The sequence below is a fragment of the Equus caballus genome, chromosome 2 (genome assembly GCF_041296265.1).
Source record: "Equus caballus isolate H_3958 breed thoroughbred chromosome 2, TB-T2T, whole genome shotgun sequence".
In the NCBI taxonomy this organism is placed as follows: Eukaryota; Metazoa; Chordata; class Mammalia; order Perissodactyla; family Equidae; genus Equus; species Equus caballus.
This window is the reverse complement of record NC_091685.1, coordinates 106145708-106165522: the sequence shown is the minus strand read 5'-3', so window position 1 is coordinate 106165522 and position 19815 is coordinate 106145708. Positions and strand designations below refer to the sequence as shown.

The window sequence follows — 19815 nt, the reverse complement described above, 5'->3', positions numbered from 1 at the left end:
ACTAAGAATAAATTGAACTGTTACCGCTCACCTAGAAAACCTATGTGAAACTTCTTTCAAATTTTTACTACCAATGAGAATCACTGAGTAAAAAGTTCAAGGGAACAAACTGAAGCTAATGGTGAGCAAGGTGAAGTAGGTAATAACCAAAATGCCTTTCCTTCATCAATCGACTCCACAGGAAGACATATTAACTGACTCTACTACCAAATTGTAAGATCTAATCCATAGTTTCCTGCTATATGTCTTAGAAATGGTTTTCATAAACTTCTAGTTCTATAAACTTTTTGTTTTTATCACAGTTTAAATAGGTTATATTTCTTGAACTTTCTCAACAATGGATTATTGGGTGATATAACCTCCAAACATGTATATTACATCATTACACTGCTAATTTTTATCCCCAGCTTTTAAAATTTTCATCTTTTCAGTCCCAGATAACCAAATACTGTGAACATTCCCTGGTTAAAAGGTGTCACAGGGAATATATCAAGACCATTATTCCCATAATACTTATAGCTCTTTCTTCCTATCTCAACCTTGGCAAATAAAGTCCCTAATGAAATGACAGATCTAGGCAAAGATCATCAAAGGATGCTAAAATCAGAAAGATGTTAAATCAGAAACAATCACACATTATGTGCCCCCAAAGAGAAGTCCAAAATATTACCATCTTTGAAGAATTCTTACAAAGAAATGAAAGCCAGATCAGACCAAGCCTCTTGATTTAATTACTAGTTTTTAGGAACAACATGAGACAGGTAGATAGAGGTAGATAGAGGAAACTCTACCATACAAACAAGCCCGTTTTTCAACAAAGTGTAAGAAAAAAATAGAGAAAGGTGGGATACCTACAGTGTGTGTATATACATCACCCCCTCACCCCACACACCACCTTTTTTTATCCATTCATCCGTTGATGGATGCTTAGGTTGCTTCATATATCTTGGCTATTGTGAATAATACTGCAATGAACGTGGGAGTGCACATATCTCTTTGACACAGTGATTTTGTTTCCTTTGGATAAATACCCAGAAATGGCATTGCTGGATCATAAGGGAGTTCTTTTTAATTTTTTGAGGAACCTCCATACTGTTTTCCATAGTGGCTTTAGCAATTTACATTCCCACCAACAGTGTACAAGGGTTCCCTTTTCTCCACATCCTTGCCACCACTTGTCATCTTTTGTCTTTTTGATAACAGCTATCCTAGATATGAGGTGACACCTCATTGTGGTTTTGATTTGCATTTCCCTGAAAATTAGCTGATAAGCACCTTTTGATATACCTGTTGACCATTTGTAGGTCTTCTGAAAAAAGCCTATTCAGGTCCTTTGCCCATTTTTTAAGTAGTTTTTTGTTTTTTGCTTTTTTTTGGTGTGGTTTTGCTATCGAGTTGTTCAAGTTCTTCTATATTTTGGAATATTAACTCCCTGTCATATATGTTGTTTACAAAGACTTTCTCCTATGCCATAGGTCATCTCTTCACTCTGTTGATTGTTTTCTTTGCTGTGCAGAAGCTTCTTAGTCTGATGTGATTCCACTTGTCTATTTTTGCTTTTGTTGACTGTGCTTGTGGGATCATGTCCAAAAAAATCATTGCCAAAACCAATGTCAAGAAACTTTCCCCCTATGTTTTCTTCTAGTAGTTTTACAGTTTCAGGACTTATATTTAAGCATTTAATCCATTTTGAGTTAATTTTTGTATATGGTGTGAGATAAGGGTCCAATTTCATGCTTATGCATGTGGGTATCCAGTTTTCCCAACACCATTTATTGAATAGACTATCCTTTCCACATCATGCATTCTTGTTACCCTTGTAAAAGATCAGTTTACCATAAATGCGTGCATTTATTTCTGGGCTCTCTACTCTGTTCCACTGATCTATATGTCTATTTATATGCGAGGACCACACTGTTTTGATTACTGAGGCTTTGTAATATATTTTGAAATTAGGAAGTGTGATGCATCCTTTGTTCTTGCTCAAGATTGCTTTGACTGTTTTGGAGTCTTCTGAGGTTCATTATGAATTTTAGGGTTGTTTTTTCTATTTCTGTGAAAAGTGTCATTGGAAATTTGATAGGGACTTACTGAATCTGAAGATTTCTCTGGGTAGTATGGACATTTTAACAATATTATCTCATTCAATTCATGAACATGATATCTTTATATTTATTTGTGACTTTTTCAATTTCTTTTATCAATGTTTTTTAGTTTTCAGTGTACAGATCTTTTACTTCTTTGGTTAAATTTATTCTAAGTATTTTATTCTTTTTGATGTTATTGTAAATGGGATTGTCAATTTCCTTCCCAGATAGTTTGTTGTTGGCGTATAGGAACGCAACTGATTTTAGTATGTTTATTTTATATCCTGCAGCTTTACTGAATTTTTGTATTAGTTTTAATGGCTTTTTGGTGGAATCTTTAGGGTTTTCAGTATTCAGGATCATACCATCTGCAAACAGAGACAATGTTACTTCTTCCCTTCCAATTTCAATGCCTTTTATTTCTTTTTCTTGTCTAATGGCTCTGACTAGGATTTCCAGTACTATGCTGAATAGAAGTGGCAAGAGTGAACACTGTTGTCTTGTTCCTGATTCTAGAGGAAAAACTTTTAGCTTTTCACCATTGAGTATGATGTGAGTTGTGGGCTTGTCGTATGTGGCCTTTACTATGTTAAGGTACATTTCTTCTAAATCTAATTTGTTGAGAGTTTTTATCAGGAATGGATGTTGTATTTTGTGACATGCTTTTCCTGTATCTATTAAGATGATCTTATGAGTTTTATCCTTCATTCTTTAATGGAGCGTATCACATTTATTGATCTGCATATGGCAAATCATCCTTGTATCTGAAGTATTAATCTCATGTGATCATAGTATATGATCCTTTTAATGTATTCTTGAATTTGGTTTGCTAGTATTTTTTTGAGGATTTCTGCATCTATGTTCATCAAGGATATTAGCCTGTAATTTTATTTGCTTATAGTGTCTTTGTCTTACTTTGGTATCAGAGTAATGCTGGTTTCATAAAGTGAATTTGGAAATACTCCCTCCTCTTTAATTTTTTTGGAAGAGTTTGAGAAGGATGGGCATTCAGTCTTCTTTCAATGTTTGGCAGAATTCACCAGTAAAACCATCTAGTCCTGGGCTTTTCTTTGTTGGGAGGTTTTTTTCTTTTTTTTTGAGGAAGATTAGCCCTGAGCTAACATCTGCTGCCAATCCTCCTCTTTTTGATGAGGAAGACTGGCCCTGAGCTAACATCCATGCCCATCTTCATCTACTTTATATGTGGGATGCCTACCACAGCATGGCATGCCAAGCAGTGCCATGTCTGCACCCAGGATCCTAACTGGCAAATCCTGGGCCACCAAAGTGGAACATGCACACTTAACCGCTGCATCACCGGGCTGTCCCCAGGAGGTTTTTGATTACTAAAAATCCTCTATGCTTCACCTATGTGTATTCACATCACTCTAGTGGTGATGAACTCTCTTCTGAGCCTTTGTTTGTCTGACAAAGTTTTTATCTCTCCTTCATTTCTGATGACAGCTTTGCTGGGTATAGTATTTTTGGTTTGCAGTTTTTTTCTTTTAGCACTTTGAATATATCATGCCACTGTCTCTTAGCTGGTAAGGTTTCCTCTGAGAAAACCATTATAGTTTCATGGGGGTGGGAGAAGTCCTGTGTATGCAACAAGTTGCTTTCCTCTTCCTGTTTTCAGATTCTATTTGTTTTTTTCACTTTTGCCAATTTGATTATAATGTATCTAGGTGAAGACCTCTTGATGTTTAGCCTATCTGTGGTTCTTTGGGTGTCATGGATCCGGATGTTCATTTCTCTCCCCAGATTTGGGAAGTTTTCTATTATTTCCTTAAATAAACTTTATGCCCCTTTCTCATTCTCTGTTCCTTCTGGGATTTTCATAATGCATATGTTGATTAAGATGTCTCATAAGTCATGTAGGTTTCTTCACTCTTTTTCATTCTTTTTTCTTTTTGGTTCTCTAACTGGACGATTTAAAATGACCTATCTCAAGTTTGCTGATTTTTTCTTCTGCATGATCAAGACTGCTGTTGAAGATCTCTACTGAAATTTTCAGTTCAGTCACTGTATTCTTCAGATCCAGAATTTCTGTTTTGTTGTTTTTTTGGCTTCCTGTTTCTTTGTTAACTTCTCATCTGGTTCTCTTATAGCTCAATGAGTTTCTTTAAGACAATTATTTTAAATTTTTGTCAAGCAGTTCATGGATCTCCACTCCTTTTGGGTTGGTTACTAGAGCTTTACTAGTTTCCTTTGGTGGTGTTATGTTTGCCTGATTCTTTGTGGGTATCTGTGCATTTGAAGGAGACATTCCTCTTCCAGTCTTTACAGACTGATTTTGGCAGGTAAAGACCTTCTCCTGCCTGGTCCAAGAACTGATAGGTTTGCCTCTGGGACAGTGATTGAGCAGGGCTGAAACCATTTCTATGTGGCTGTTGCTGGGTCTGTGGTTGGCAGGCCTGTAGCCAGGGGTGCAGTCAAGTGTTGTGTCCAATGGGTTCCTAAGGGTGATCCTGTCATGTCACAGGGCTGGTCCACAGGCAGCTAGGACTGCTCTGGACTGTGGTAGGGTGAGACTGGGTCTGGGTCACAGGATTGCTTCAGGGATCATAGTCAGGTCGGGGTTAGTAGAACTGTAATTGGGGGCATCCACAGGCATGGCTTCTGCTGGGTTATTTGGGCACATTCCTGGCCATGCATGACTGTCTCAAATTGTAGTAGAGCACGACTTGATCCATATCTTGTGGCTTTTGCTGGGTCTTCAGTCAAGTCCATGGTTGGCAGGCCTCTTACAAAGGTGCAGTCAGGTATGTCTTCCACTGGGTCCCAGTTAGTGCTCCCGTCAGGTTGCCAGGTTGGTTCCTGAGTGGGGAGGATTGTCTCCAGACTGCAGTAGAGTGGAACTGGAGCCAGATCATGGGACTGCTTCAGGGACCACAGTCAGGTCTGAGATTGGCAGGCTTGCTATCTACAGCTGTGGCTTCTGCCAGACCCTTTGGTGGAAGGGGCTAGGTGCAGGACTGTAAACAGGTAGGGCTAGAGTCAAGTCCACAGGGAGATGGGAGGCTTTGGATTCACAGAGGGGACCATAGTTGGTGGGGCTGCTACTGATGCACAGACTTGTCTCCTTGTTTTTGGGCTGGACCAGAGTTTTGCAACCTCCCACCTGGATCCCAAAGCTCCCACAAAGGCACTTTTATCCATAGATGCCTGTCAAATATTTGGTTTTGTGGAGGGACATGGGCTAGGGATGTCCTATTCTGCCATATTGCTGACATCACTCCTCTTTATTTTTAAAATACCTATTACAAATATTCTGTAATAGAGATTGAAATTTCATGCAATTTGAATAAGTAAGTTGTACTGTATTAAGTAATACTCTGGGGAGGAAAGGTGGAAAAATATTCAGGATAGATATGCCATATTATAAGTTTATCACTTTTTTTCTCTTTTTTTTAAAGATTGGCACCTGGGCTAACAACTGTTACCAATCTTTTTTTTTCCTGCTTTATTTTCCCAAACCCCCACCCCCCCGCCCCGTACATAGTTGTATATCTTAGTTGCAGGTCCCTCTAGTTGTGGGATGTGGGATACCGCCTCATTGTGGCCTGACAAGCGGTGCCATGTCCGCGCCCAGGATCCAAACCCTGGGCTGCCACAGCGGAGCACACGGCACTTAATCACTCGGCCATGGAGCCGGCCCCTAAGTTTATAATTTTAATAGATAATATAATAGGTAAACATGATGGATTATTATAGAATATTCAATACTACAGGAAATATATGTATAAACTGAGTATAAAAGCAATAATTACATGCACGCTACTACAATAGCTGCATAGTTAGTATGAAAAAAGCAATCTTATGAACAGCCTATTTGACTGCCAGAAAGGAGAAATCTAAAATAAAATAGTATAGTACAGTTAATTCTTTTCTTCTTGAAGAAATTAGCTTTCAAAATAATCTTGAAAAAAAATTCTATTTGGTGCTAAAAAGATTTTTTTCAACATAAGATATAACTACAAATCCTACAAAAAATAAAGAATATGTGAAAAATTGTACTAATTCTGAAAATTTTATCATAGAAAATCCAAAAGAATAACTTACTTTATTTCAAGTTGTTTGATTTTATTTTCTGTTGTCTTAAGTCTTAGCTGAAGATCATCTTTAGAACGCTCTGCAACCAGGCATCTTTGGTGCATTTCTTCCAGTTTTCTGTAATCACTTTCATTTACTCTGCCTTCACGGTAAATCTGCAGAAGAGGCTTGTATGTATATTATCTTACAGAATGAAATTGCCTTAAGAAATTATACAATTCAGAAACTGAAATCAATGATGAGGAACAAAAACCCATGATCATGTGCTCATCTGTTCTCATTGTAACTTTTAAAATATGTCAAAAATTAATTTTGGTTGTTTCACATTTACAAAATATAATGCTGAAAACTGACATATAAAATAATAATTGCTTTTTTTTGAAATTATTCATGCTCACTGTAAACTATTAAAATAGTTTTAATATTTTAAGCAGAAATGCAAAATAGGTGAAGTAAAAAAAATATTCTAAATGTCACCACTTAGAGATAACTGCTTTGATTCTCTGATGAACACCCTTCAAGACAAGTCTGTATTCCAATATTCAAAAATACAGATACACGCCGTGGTGCAGTGAGTAGAACTATCTGAAAGTGACTCCAGAATCTCACTCTGGATAAACTAGACAGTGGTCTAGCCAGAATGGGGATTCCCCCTTCCCCAGCAGGAGTGATGGTACCCAAGCTCAGCTTCCTATGAGACTGAGCTTCCTCCTATGACACAGAGGCTGTCACATCCCAAGAACTGCAAGGTCTCCAGATACTGGCAGCATACATTTTCAGACAAATCTCACACACAGCTACCCTCCAAATCTAGACTGCCTGGCCAAGTAACCTATGCGTCCTCCCACTGACAAGACTGCTTTGTCACTCCTGTTCTGTAAAAAGGTAGAGTATCAGCACATCAATGTCCCAATACTAAAATACAGACCTACACTGCAGTCCCAGCAGTACTTTGACTTTAGCACGCTTGTCTGTGGGACAGTGCGAGAACAGGAGCTGTGCCTTCTCTTTACTTGCTGCCCTTAGCTCTGTGAGTTTTACATTTCCCCAATAAAGCCTATTTCTTAACCTATGCCATGTGATATTAAAAACGTCATCCCAAACCCTGGTGTATAGCAGGCAGCAATCTAAATGGGATCTATTCCTATTCCATAACAGATAGAAACTCACAAGGGATCAACTGTGCAGGAGAGTGGTAATCATGAAAGTCTTACCTTGAACATGACATGTATACTAGTTTTCCCCCCACAGATGGAGTTATACACTATCTTCTGCTTTGTAAATTACTTTTCTACTATCTGATGCTATCATGATATTTTTAATGTCAATAATATAGATATATCACATGCTTTTTATGCCACATAGCTCTTGTTTGAAAATCAAACTCTGACTCTACCATTTACTATTTTTTAACATTGGGCAAGCTATTTAACCCCTCTATGAAAGTTCTGAATGTAGCACCTAAAAGAGTATGTGATGGATCAAAAGTGGTCTCCCCTTTTTCTCCAAGACATTTTAAGAGAGTGATATTTACTGCTAATAAAAAGTTATCTAGGGGCCGGCCCGGTGGTACAGCGGTTAAGTTTGCACGTTCTGCTTCGGGGTTTGACGGTTTGGATTCCGGGTGCGGACATGGCACCGCTTGGCACACCATGCTGTGGTAGGCATCCCACATATAAAGTAGAGGAAGATGGGCATGGATGTTAGCTCAGGGCCAGTCTTCCTCAGCAAAAAGAGGAGGATTGGCAGCAGTTAGCTAATCTTCTTCTTCTTCAAAAAAAGTTATCTAAGTAAGAAATAAATTTTAACCTGCAGACTTCTGACAATATTTTTTCTCAAGTATCACTGGGGTAAATATTTTTCCTAACTATGAAATAAAAATCTTTACTTTTAAAAGGTAAATATTAGAGCAATGTTTCAATTTTCTGCTTATATTTACTTGTTATATTTGTAGATGACATAAATCCAGTAAGAGTTGGCATTAAAATTTAGAAAGAGAAGACAAAATAAAACTTACTATTGGGATGAAGCATAAGCAAGGAATATAGCTACCTCATAAAATTTATACCTTTAAGTAAAAAGTTCAAATAATGTGGCTACTCTTGTAAAGAAACGTATGCAGGCAATACTAGGATTTAAATGAAGATTCTGAACATACGCCAAGCAAATAAACACACTCACCCGAAGAATACTTATAATATAGGGGTTGCTGCTAGATAGTGTGATGAAAGCAGACAGTAATGTTGAATATTTGCAGTTGGGTTTTAGGTAGTTATGTTTTCCTTTTTCTTTTTACCTTGTCTAGCTCTTCTTCCACTGCTTTTTTCTCCCTAATGGCTCGTTCAACTTGGCCTTGTTTTTCGGCACACTCCTATAAATTCAAGTCATATTGTAAATAAATATATTTGTAAAACCTTAAGAAAAATGGGAAAAAAATGGAGATTTGTTCAAAACAGGAATACCACACTTACCCTATCAATACAGCAAGACCATACTGATTATAAAAAAACTCTCAATCTTCAAAGAGCTACCTATCCCAGGATTTCAGAAATTGCCTCCAGTACAGAATGCCAAGGAGTTCTAAGTAAACGCATTAGGTGGGTGATAGAGGGTGAGGGATTCCAGGGAGAAAAAAATAAATGAGATACCTTTCTCATATTATAGTCTTCCTTTTCATGTACTGCGATCACATATTTAAAAGGGAACACAGAAATGGACAATGGCACAACATCATGAGGATAACCTGTGGCCTAAAAGGCATACACGTATATAAATTCTAAAACAGTTAATTTTTTTGGTATAACTTATAAACAGCCAATGGACATAGTAAAAATGTTTTACTAGCATAAACATAAAACATTTCTACTCAAAAGGTTTTCATCAGTAAACTGAGCAAGCTATTGACTACTGACTGTCAATTAGTTAATTTAATATTTTGCAAATGAGACTAAAACTAAAAATAATCATAATTACTGGGTTTTCACAGTTATTTGTTTTTATCTATTTTTTGAGAATGAGTGTGGTTATTTTCTATAATTGTAAATTATGCTTTGGATGAACCTGCTTTGCTGACAGTACACTAATTAACATTCAATCATCTTTATCATAACTTCATTTTATGGAAGTACTGCATATCATTATTTTTTAAATTTTAAAATAAGCTTTTAAATTGTGACCCAAAATTAATTAACTCTGATTATAATGAAGATCTTTATCCTTATGTTACAGATCAGATGATTACTCTAAATTTATTATCTTTTATTAAGATAGAACTGTGAATGTATAAGAAATGGAAATTTAATGTTCCATATACATTCATATAGTAAGCTGCTCATGTATGAAAAGGTAGTTTCATGGTGTGAAATTTGAGATTTTGCCTATGTTCATAACTCATTCATGTGATTTTTTTAATAGACTATTTTTTAGAGCAGTTTTAGGTTCACAGCAAAACTGAGTGGAAGTTACAGAGATTTCTCCCATATTTCTTGCCCCCATACATGTATGGCCTCCCTTATTATCAACATCCCCCACTGTAGTGGCATATTTGTTACAACTGATGAACCTATATAGACACAACATTGTCACCCAAAGTCCATAGTTTACATTAGAGTTCACTCTTGGGATTGTACATACTATGGGTTAGGACAAATTTGTAATGACATGTATCCACCATTATAGAATATACAGAGTAGTTTCATTGTCCTAAAATCCTTTATGCTTCGCCTATGCCTATTCATCCCTGTCTCCTCCTAAACCCCTGGTAACCATTGACCTTTTTACTGTCACCACAGTTTTGCCTTTTCCAGAATGTCACATAGTTGGAATCACACAGTACGTAGCCTTTTCAGACTAGCCTTTTTTCACTTAGTAATAGCATTTAAGTTTCCTTCATGTCTTCTAATGGCTTGATAGCTCATTTCCTATTAGTGCTGACCAATATTCTACTGTCTGGACATACTACAGTTTATTTATCCATTCCCCTATTAAAGGACATCTTGATTGCTTCCAAGTTTTGGCAATTATGAAAAAAATTGCTACAAACATTCATGTGAAGGCTTTCTGTGGACATAAGTTTCCAACTCCTTTGGGTAAATCCAGAGAAGTGCAATTGCTGGGTCATATGATAGAGTATGTTTAGTTTTGTAAGAAATCACCAAACTGCCTTAAAAAGTGGCTGTACCATTTTGCATTCCCACCAGCAACGAGTAAGAGTTCCTATTGCTCTACATCTTTGTCAGCATTTGGTGGTGTCAGTGTTTTGGATTTTGGCCATTCTAAAAGGTGTATCTGGCACCTATTTGGTATAATAAGTAGTACTTCATTACCATTTTAATTTCATTTCCCTGGTGACAGATAATGCAGAGCATCTTTTCAATGCTTATTTGTGATCTGTATAACTTCTTTGGTGAGGTGTCTGTTAAGGAATTTGGTCCATTTTTTAATCAAGTTGCTTGTTTTCTTATTGTTGAGTTTTAGGAGTTCATTGTATATTTTGGATAGAAGTCCTTTATTAGATATGTATTTTGAAAATATTTTCTCTGAATCTGTGGTTTGACTTTTCATTCTCTTGAGAGTCTTTCACAGAGCAGGAAATTTTAATTTCAATGAAGTCCAACTTATCAATTGTTTCTTTTGCAGATCCTGCCTTTGGTGTTGTATCTAAAAAGTCATCGCCAAACCCAAGATCATATAGATCTTCTCTTATGTTATATTCTAGAAGTTTTATAGTTTTGTGTTTTATATTTAGGTCTGTGATCCATTTTGAATTAATTTTTTGTGAAGAGTGTAAAGTCTGTGTCTAGATTCTTTTTTTTTACATGTGGATGTCTCATTGTTCCATCATCATTTGTCAAAAAGACATCTTTCCTCCATTGTATTGCCTTTGTTCCTTTGTCAAAGATCATCTGACTGATTTCTGTGGGTCTATTTCTGGGTTCTACATTCTGCTCCATTGATCTATTTGTCTCATTTCACCAATACCACACTGTCTTGATTACTGTAGCTTTATAGTAAGCCTTGAAGTCTGCTATTGTCAGTCCTCTGACCTTGTTCTTCTCCTTCAATATTATGTTGGCTATTCTGGGTCTTTCATCTCTCCATATAAACTTTAGAACCAGTTTGTCAACATCCACAAAATAACTTGCTGGGATTTTGATTTGGACTGCACTGAATCTATAGATCAAGTTGGGAAGAAGTGACATCTTGACTATATTGAGTCTCCCTATCCATAAACATGGACTATCTGTTCATTTATTTAGTTCTTGACATTTTTCATTAGAGTTTTGTAGCTTTATTCATATAGATCTTGTATACTTTGTTGGCTTTATTGCTAAGTATTTAATTTTTGGACTGCTAATGTAAATGGTATTATGTTTTTAATTTCAAATTCCACTTGTTCACTGCTGGTACATAAGAAGGCAAGTGACTTTTGTATATTAACTTTGTATCCTGCAACCTTGCTATAAAATCACTTGTTTGTTGCAGGAATTTTTTTTTTTTACTTATACACTTTACTTATAATTTATATGTGTAGGTAAATTATACAAAGCAGGATAAGGAGAATTAGGAGTGCCAGGGTGTTCTAGGGTTTTTACATTGATTCTTTTGGATTTTCTACATAGACAATCATGTCACCTGCAAACAAATTTCTCCCTTCCCAATCTGTATAACTTTTATTCCTTTTTTTTTTTTTTTGTCAAATCACATTAGCTAATACTTCCAGTTATCATGCTGAAAAGCAGTAGTGAGAGGGGACATCCTTGCCTTGTTCCTAATCTTAGTGGGAAAGCTTTCAGTTTCACAGCTGTAGCGTTTTTGTACATAGTCTTTGCCAAGTCGAGGAAGTTCTCCTCTGTTCCTAGTTTACTGAGTTTTTATCAGGAATGGGTGTTGGATTTTGTCAAATGCTTTTTCTGCAACTATTGATATGATTCCCATACGATTTTTAATGTATATATTAATAACAAGGTTGGATCACACTTCTGGGTCTTGCAAGTGGCACATAAAGAAAGGTTATGTTATAAATATGCTATGTTTCTTCCTCCATCCAGTCCACTATTTTATTGCCAAACGATGATAGATGAAAGAATATTTTGTTAACCTGAGATAACAAAGTTAAAATGAGATAGAAAAGTCGAAACTCTCTATAAGAGAAATATACTAATTCTATTAGAAATGCACTATAATACTAAAGCAAATATTTTAAATTACTATTAAAAGGTTTTCATGGATATTTACTATTAATCACCACCAATCTTCCTTGACCTTTTTGGGCAAGATATGATCAAATGATACCAGATACTTTTTCAAGTACTCATGGAGTATTTCCAAAATCATACCCTATAGTGTACCATACAGGAAGTTCCAATAAATATTAAGAATCAATATCATGTAGACTATATCTGTGGCCTCTATTTAACCAGGTTAGAAAACAATAATCAAAATACATCGAAATACACACGGAAGAGGAAATTCGAAATTAGATTTCTAAAAAGTTCATGAATCAAAAAAAGATCATAATGAATGTTTCATTTTACTTGTATAAATTTGGGCATCTTCTTCCTCATTTGCTATAGATTAATAGCAATCTCTGCTTCCTGGCAGAATCAAAACCTTCAATATTCTTAAGAGAAACTGTAACTTGTAGGAGGAAAATAAAGGCTGTTTGTTTTGCTCTCCAAAGGGAGATATGTGGGTTGAGAAAGACTAGCTTTGGCCTTTTCTTAAACCTATGAAAAAAATCTTCACCCTAACCTAAAATACAAGTTTTTCTCCTTCTTGCAAGCATAACTGTAGTTTTAGGTTAGCTAAAGCATGCTTAACTTCCTTCCCTGACTTCATCTTTATGGCATAAGTGGTAAAATTGGTACTTCAGAACAGAAAGCAAAAGCTGACCTCAGGTTGTTATGCCTTAAGAAAATATGCTGTTTAAAGTAGTTGAACCGTGTCTTCCTTCAGACATACTTCTAAATGCTTAGTATTTTGAACACATCAATTAGTAAAATTTTCCCCATGGAATCAACATGACATCACATAATACTTAATATTTTTAGAAAAATTCACTTAGCTATGAATTACCATTGTTTTACTATAAATCCTAAGAAACACCTTTTGTAGTAATTTGAAATGATAATTTTTTTTACTCTAAAGTGAGTTTATATAGCTCTGGTTGTTACACAGCTAAGAGTTATTTTTAAAGTCCCTGCAGGTCTTACACAGTACACGTTCCTTAGAGAAAACAGAAAGAAACAATGGTCTGGTTGTTCCAGATTTATAATCCATTAAACAATCCTGGACTGGGGTAGGACCCTTCTTCAAAGCTGTGAATCTTTTGATAGCTAAATCAGTCCATGTAAGAGAACAAGCAAAATAGCAAGGTGATAGAAAAGGAAGTAAAACTGAAAAAAAACCAAAGAATTAGACATGACTAATTGGCCACACTGCATCCCATTAATTTTACTTAATGTTCCTACAGCATTAAAACAAATGACATTAAACAAACAAAAAGTGACACTGTCTCTTTGTAGAATGGGGAAAAGATGTGATTTTTCAGAGGTGTTTAAATATCAATCAGTCAATAAATATTTATTAAAAAACATACCGTGTAAAACACTGCACTAGGCAATGGGGAAAATAAAAGAAGGCATAAGACTCTTCTATTTTAAGGTGCTCAGAACCTAATTGTAAAGATAAGATTTTCATGAGGCATGCAAGAGAGAGAGAGAGAGAGAGAGAGAGGGACAGAGACAGAGACAGAGAAAGAAAGACAGACAGAGAGGGAGAGGGAGGGAGGGAGGGAGGGTGGAGACAGAGAGAGAGAGAGAGGAATAACATAATGTATAATATTTATCACAAGGCGTAATTCATGACAAAATTTGTAATAAAGATTAAAAGTGATATAGAGATTCAGAAAAGATGAGAGTTTGTGAAGTTGAAAACATCGTCGCAATCTCTGAACATTCTTGTATTTTTATTCCCCTGTAAGCAAGGTTATTAAATTCCATTTCATCAAATCTTCAAGTTAAATTTATATATTTCATCCCGCATCTAGTATGTAGTACTCTTTTCTTCTCCCCTCTCTGCCGACACATCCTCAGTACTCACTGTTTTGGGAAGCTTGTCTTTCTTCCTTCCCACTGTCATACATACTTTTTCTTTCTTTCATGCTGCCCTCCCAGATGAGTGCAGCATATGGGAGCAGCTGCTGCTGGGTGCTTCAACAGCACTGTGTGTTCTTTGTCAAAAAAAGGTAATCATAGTAAAATGTCATAAACGCCATCCATCTTTCCTGCTAGACCATAAGTTCCGAGACTGTAGATAACACGTTTACCTTAATTTTTACTCTTCCTAGCATCTAGCATAGAGCTTGGCTTAATAAGCATCTTTTGAATGAATGAATGCCCAATAATATGTATCATAGCCTTTAAAATAAGCAAAAATCAAGGAAAATATCGATATAGTCTTCTAACATACCATTTGAAGGGCTGAAAGTTCTTCCGTTAGTCGAGAAATCTGTACGTTATATTGTTTTCTTGTGTTTGTAACCTATAAATTAAGATATTTATTAATTATTGAGGTCTACAATAAAGATGACTAATATCTAAAAAACATTTAGGATAATAATTTTGATGAAAAATAAGATTGTAACTTTTAGGGCATAAAAGATAAATAAGCACACCATGTATTAATGAGTCAAGAATTTATCATGACTGGAAGGAGAGTGAATAGGATGGTATGTCCCAAGGACAGTGGTAGTCAAACTTTTTGATCTCAGGGTCTTTTTACACTGTAAAAACAAAGATCTTTGTTTATAATGGGTTCTTTCTATTAAAATTCACTATATTAGAAATGAAAACTGAGAAAATTTCAAAATATTTATTTATTAATCCCTTTGTAAATAACAATAACTAAAGTCATTCAGGTTAACATAGGTAGCATTTTCATGAAAACAAGTATATTTTCCAAAATTAAAAATTTTTTAGAAAAATAGTATTATTTTACATTTTTGCAAATTTCCTTAATGTCTGGTTCAATACAAGACAGCCAGATTCTTCATACATCTACTTCTGTGTTCAACCTGTTGTACTGTTGTATATCATCAGCTTCTGAAAAACAACACTGTTTTCTCATTCTAATGAATGAGGTAAAAAAACGAAACGATATTTTACTATAATTCTGAAAGTCGGTGTAACCTTGCAAACTCCATGAACAACACTTTGAGAACTGCTGCCATAGAGCACATCAAGAGAAAAACGAAATTACATACTAAAAATGTAATTAATAACTTTTAAGGCACTTTTGTTTTATAAATAGAAGAATATTTTTATGTTGCACATCATATTTCAGTGCTAAGTAAATTACTTTGTAATGAAAACCCTTACTTGAATTAACTCTTAAATATGTTCAGAAACAGTACAATTTATGTGTACAGAGTATTTTGAAGAATTAGTCACAGCTCATCAGGATGGTTCCTATGACAATATTTTTTTCTAATATCTACTCACGCTTTTTAAAAAGATGGAGGAATATTGATACTGATGATAAATCATCAGTAAACATTTATGACTCAAAGGTTTTTGGTATTTTCTAGGATCTTATAAAATGGATTATTTCTAAAAGATGATGCAAACCTTCTTTAGAACATTTACGACATTGTTACATACTTTATTTGGTTACTTAATATGCGCTATCTTTTCGAAGGCTTGCCAAACATATTATGTGTGGGCCCGTTTTAGTTCTATTTAAGATTATAATTTGATGTAGACGTTTCCCATGAACAACATATTAAGGATCAATCCATCCTATTTTCAGTCAATGATAGTTAGCATATATTGAGGTTTAATGTGTTAGGAACTGTTCAGAGTGCTTTATGTGTTAATATCGCATTAATTCTCACAACAATCTGATGAAGTAGTTATTAACCCATTACAGATGAGGAAGATAAAGGCACAGAGAAATTAAGTCATGAAGGTTCCTAGAATATAAAACTTTTGGTTCTTATCAGCCCAGTCATATCTGTCTGTCTTTCACATAATTTTTAAAAAGTGTTCTGTCTCAGTATCTAGAAATGATACAGCTAACATGAGGGTTTATGACTGTAGTAGTACATATATTTTGAAATATTTTTACAATAATCCTGACAAATTCAGTGAATTAAACTACTCATACTTTTTAAAAAGAATGTGTAGGACAATTGACACTGATGGTATAGCATAGGTCATAGGGAATTTTCTGGAGGTAGTGTCTGATAAAGCACAATGTAAACCTTGTTATGTGAGCAAATATACATATCTGGGAGGTGGTTTAATGTAGTTGTGGTTCAGAAGTCCCTAAGGGACTAAACTCCTCTCACTCTAATTTCACTTTCTTTATGTAAACATTTTCTTCTATAATTTTATGGATAGTAAGGATATTTATAAACCAAATAGTAAGATAAATTAACAACAAACGAATAGAAAAGGCATTGATGATGCTAATATTGCTTAACTGGATGAATACAATTTTGATCACCAACTTTACGCCGTGAGTTAAGATCAAAATTTAAGAAAACAACGTATTTTTTCACAAATTAAATTTTATTTCTTTGAGAGATATCTGAGAAATAGCTATTTCCACATTTTAAAGAAACAAGCTATTGTCATATTTAATTTTATAGCCAGAACATAAATATGTAACAATTTGGTCATTATATTTATTTTAGTTAATAAAAATAGATACTTGTAAAGTCAATAGACACGTTATCCCCAACTCAACAGGTTAATTCTACATATTTGCAGGATATGTCAAATTGTAATAAATGGGGCAGTTATCACCAATACAGCCAAAAATTTTCAAATGAAAACATTTAAAATATATTTTAGAAAAATATAAATGGATATAAGGAAATATATATTACATGTTCTATATGATATTATATATATACATGGTTTCTTTACAAAAATAATACCTACTCTTTGAAACTCCAAACACTGTAGAATTATATTATACAGAAAATGAAAGGTTCCTCATTATTCTACCTTCCAGGCTTAGCACTATTCACAGGTTGGTGTATATATCTCCAGAATTTTTTGTTTCATGGATAATTACACCGTATCATTGATAACTTGGTATCAAATGAAAATTCAGAGGATAACACTAAAATTAGTGGTTATCTCTGGTACTTGAATTATAAGTGATTTTAATTTTCTTTTACATATTTTCCATTTCTTTTTTATGTAAGCATTTATTATTTTTTAATAATAATAAAAAGGTTTACTTAAAAAAATCAATTTGGCAATAGTATTTAACTCAGTGAGGGCAGGGACCCAGCAGAATGCTTGGTACATACACAGAAAGTGCTCAATAGATACTTCTTGAGTGAAGAGTTGGAATAGTAGGGAAAGGCTGGATACAAGGAAATCAAAGGGAATCCCTGAGAAAGGAAAGCTCTGGGAGTAAGAGAGGGAGTTCAGTTTCAGACACGCTGAGCTTCAGATGTCTGTAGGACTATTTAGATAGGGAGGTAACTACACTTTTAGGAGGCAGTTGAATATTCATGTTTGTAGAAAGGTTTGGACTGAATATAGTGATCACATCACTTTTGAAAAATTACACTGAGATTATTTAAGGATTCATACAAAAGACAACCCTCTATCACCTTAAAATCAACGTGAATTTATTTCAGGATGAGAAAATCAATTACAGGAGTTCTTTTACCATGAGTACTTGGACAAAACATTTTTATCATTAAAAGCCACAGTTTATTAATATCTATTTTAAAGATATGTTATCAAGAATATTTTAAACTATGGCCAAAGTTAGAGTATTCTCAACCCCAAGAATAGGACAGGGGTTCCTGTAGAAAGGATATACCAGATTATAACCCAGGTTTTAGTTTGGATGCTGCCTCAAACTAGAAATTTTATGTCGGGAAATCACCTAATTTCAGCCAGACAGTGACAAAGCAATATATTTCTAAGAAATACTTTTACATGAAGAAACATTATACATGACTTTGTAGGAATGAAAACTCGACCACTTAGTTGCTTGGGAAAAATGCAAGCATGTTAGCTTTATTTTTTTTAACTGATGAACTTTTTAAAACCAGTTTATTTCAGTCTACCTAGAAGAGAAATAATACTGCCCACAGAAAAATATAGGTAAGAAAAGAGTTAACACCTGTATTTTATCTAGTGGGGGAACATACAGTGTATCCAACTATCCTATAGGAGCTCATTTTAAAAGAAAGGAGTATTAGTTTTCAATTATTTATGTTAATCACTTCACATGGGGTCTTTATGAATACATAGGAAAGCATTTTAATGTAAATATTACAGTAAAAATGAAAACAGGAAATTTCTGCTTCTGCTAATTCGTGTCTGTGACAAAAAGACGAAATTAAAAAATTACAAGGTCTGGGGCAGGGAAAGTACAAGATGAGAGGGGAACATCATTTATGCAAGGAAGCTAAAGAGACAATTTGAGGATAAAAAAGAAGACTGATGATAATGGATTCCAACATAAAAAAATAAAAAACATCCATAGTGAATTCATAGTGATATTAAAAAGGAGGGGAGAACTCTTCTTCACTAAAAAATGAGAGCTAGTAAATGTCTAGAAAGAATGATAGAATTAGAATATAATCATTTTTAATCACTCCATATAATATTTATTTCAGGCAAGGATAATCAATGGATGTTAAAACCATTAGTTGAAAGATTTTGGTGGGAAAGGATACCTGCTTGGTCTTCAAGTATCTCCCCCAATTACTTACAAAGTACACAATGGAGAGATCTGATCTTACCCCCTTAACCATGCATTTAGGCTTAGCATCGCCAGTGCACAACCTAACATTCAGCTTCCTGACATGATGAAGCAGGAGATATACATATCCACTCTGCCAGAAATGACCTGAATCGAGTCAAAGAAGCAGTCACATGAATCCAGATGAGGAATATTCTGAAGGAAAATTGGCCTGAATTCTACAAAAGATTCTTTGTCATAGACAGAGGAAGGCAAGGGACTGGGTTAAATTGAGGGAGACTACAGAGACACGGCAGTTAAATGCAATGACGCATAAATATGGACTGGATCTTGGATTTAAAAAATCAAACAGCTATAAAGGACATTTTAGGGAAATTTGAGTGTGAATTGAAGTAATGCTATTTTTTTTTAAGGTATGGTAATACTGGTGTGGTTGTGTAGTAAAATGTCCTTTTTCTGAGGAAACAGATGCTAAGATATTTAAGAGTGAAGTGTCATAATGTCTGCAGTCTACGTCTGAATGTTAGGCAAAGGGGAAGAGTGTGTACATATATAAAGAAAGATGGAATGGGTGTGGCGAGAGTTATCTGGGGGAAGGGTAAATAAGAGTTCATTGTACAGCTCTTTCAACCTTTTTATGGGTTTGAAAATTTCTAAAAATAAAAAAAATGTAAAATCAATGGGAAACAATTTCTCACAGTGATTGAGAGTAGAGCTCAAGAATCAACAGACTTGCACTTGTTCCCAGTTCTGCTACTTCCTAGAGGTAGAACCTTAAGCATGTTTCTTAACTACGCCATATTTCAGTTCTCTCATCTTTAAAAGGGGTTTTTGTGGTTTCTTCCTCCTAAACTCACTTTTACACTTTCAAACTTTACCACACCACTTATGAATTGATTCATATCCATACCAGAGGAAAAGGCAAATATATGTA

At 34.8% G+C, this 19815-nt stretch overlaps 1 protein-coding gene across 5 annotated transcripts in view; it reads right to left on the bottom strand.

Moving 5' to 3' along the window:
- Nucleotides 1–19815, bottom strand: part of SCLT1 (sodium channel and clathrin linker 1) — a 145213-nt gene that overhangs the window by 41264 nt on the left and 84134 nt on the right. For all 5 annotated transcript variants that reach the window (XR_011435487.1, XR_011435486.1, XR_011435484.1 and 2 more), the window contains exons 14-16: nt 14613–14684; nt 8437–8511; nt 6150–6295 (exon numbers count right to left, since the gene is read on the bottom strand). Coding sequence is in view for 1 of the 5 variants with exons in the window: in XM_001915983.5 (XP_001916018.2) it covers nt 6150–6295; nt 8437–8511; nt 14613–14684 (293 nt within the window). In the remaining 4 variants the exon portion in view is untranslated. The remainder of the gene's footprint in view (nt 1–6149; nt 6296–8436; nt 8512–14612; nt 14685–19815) is intronic.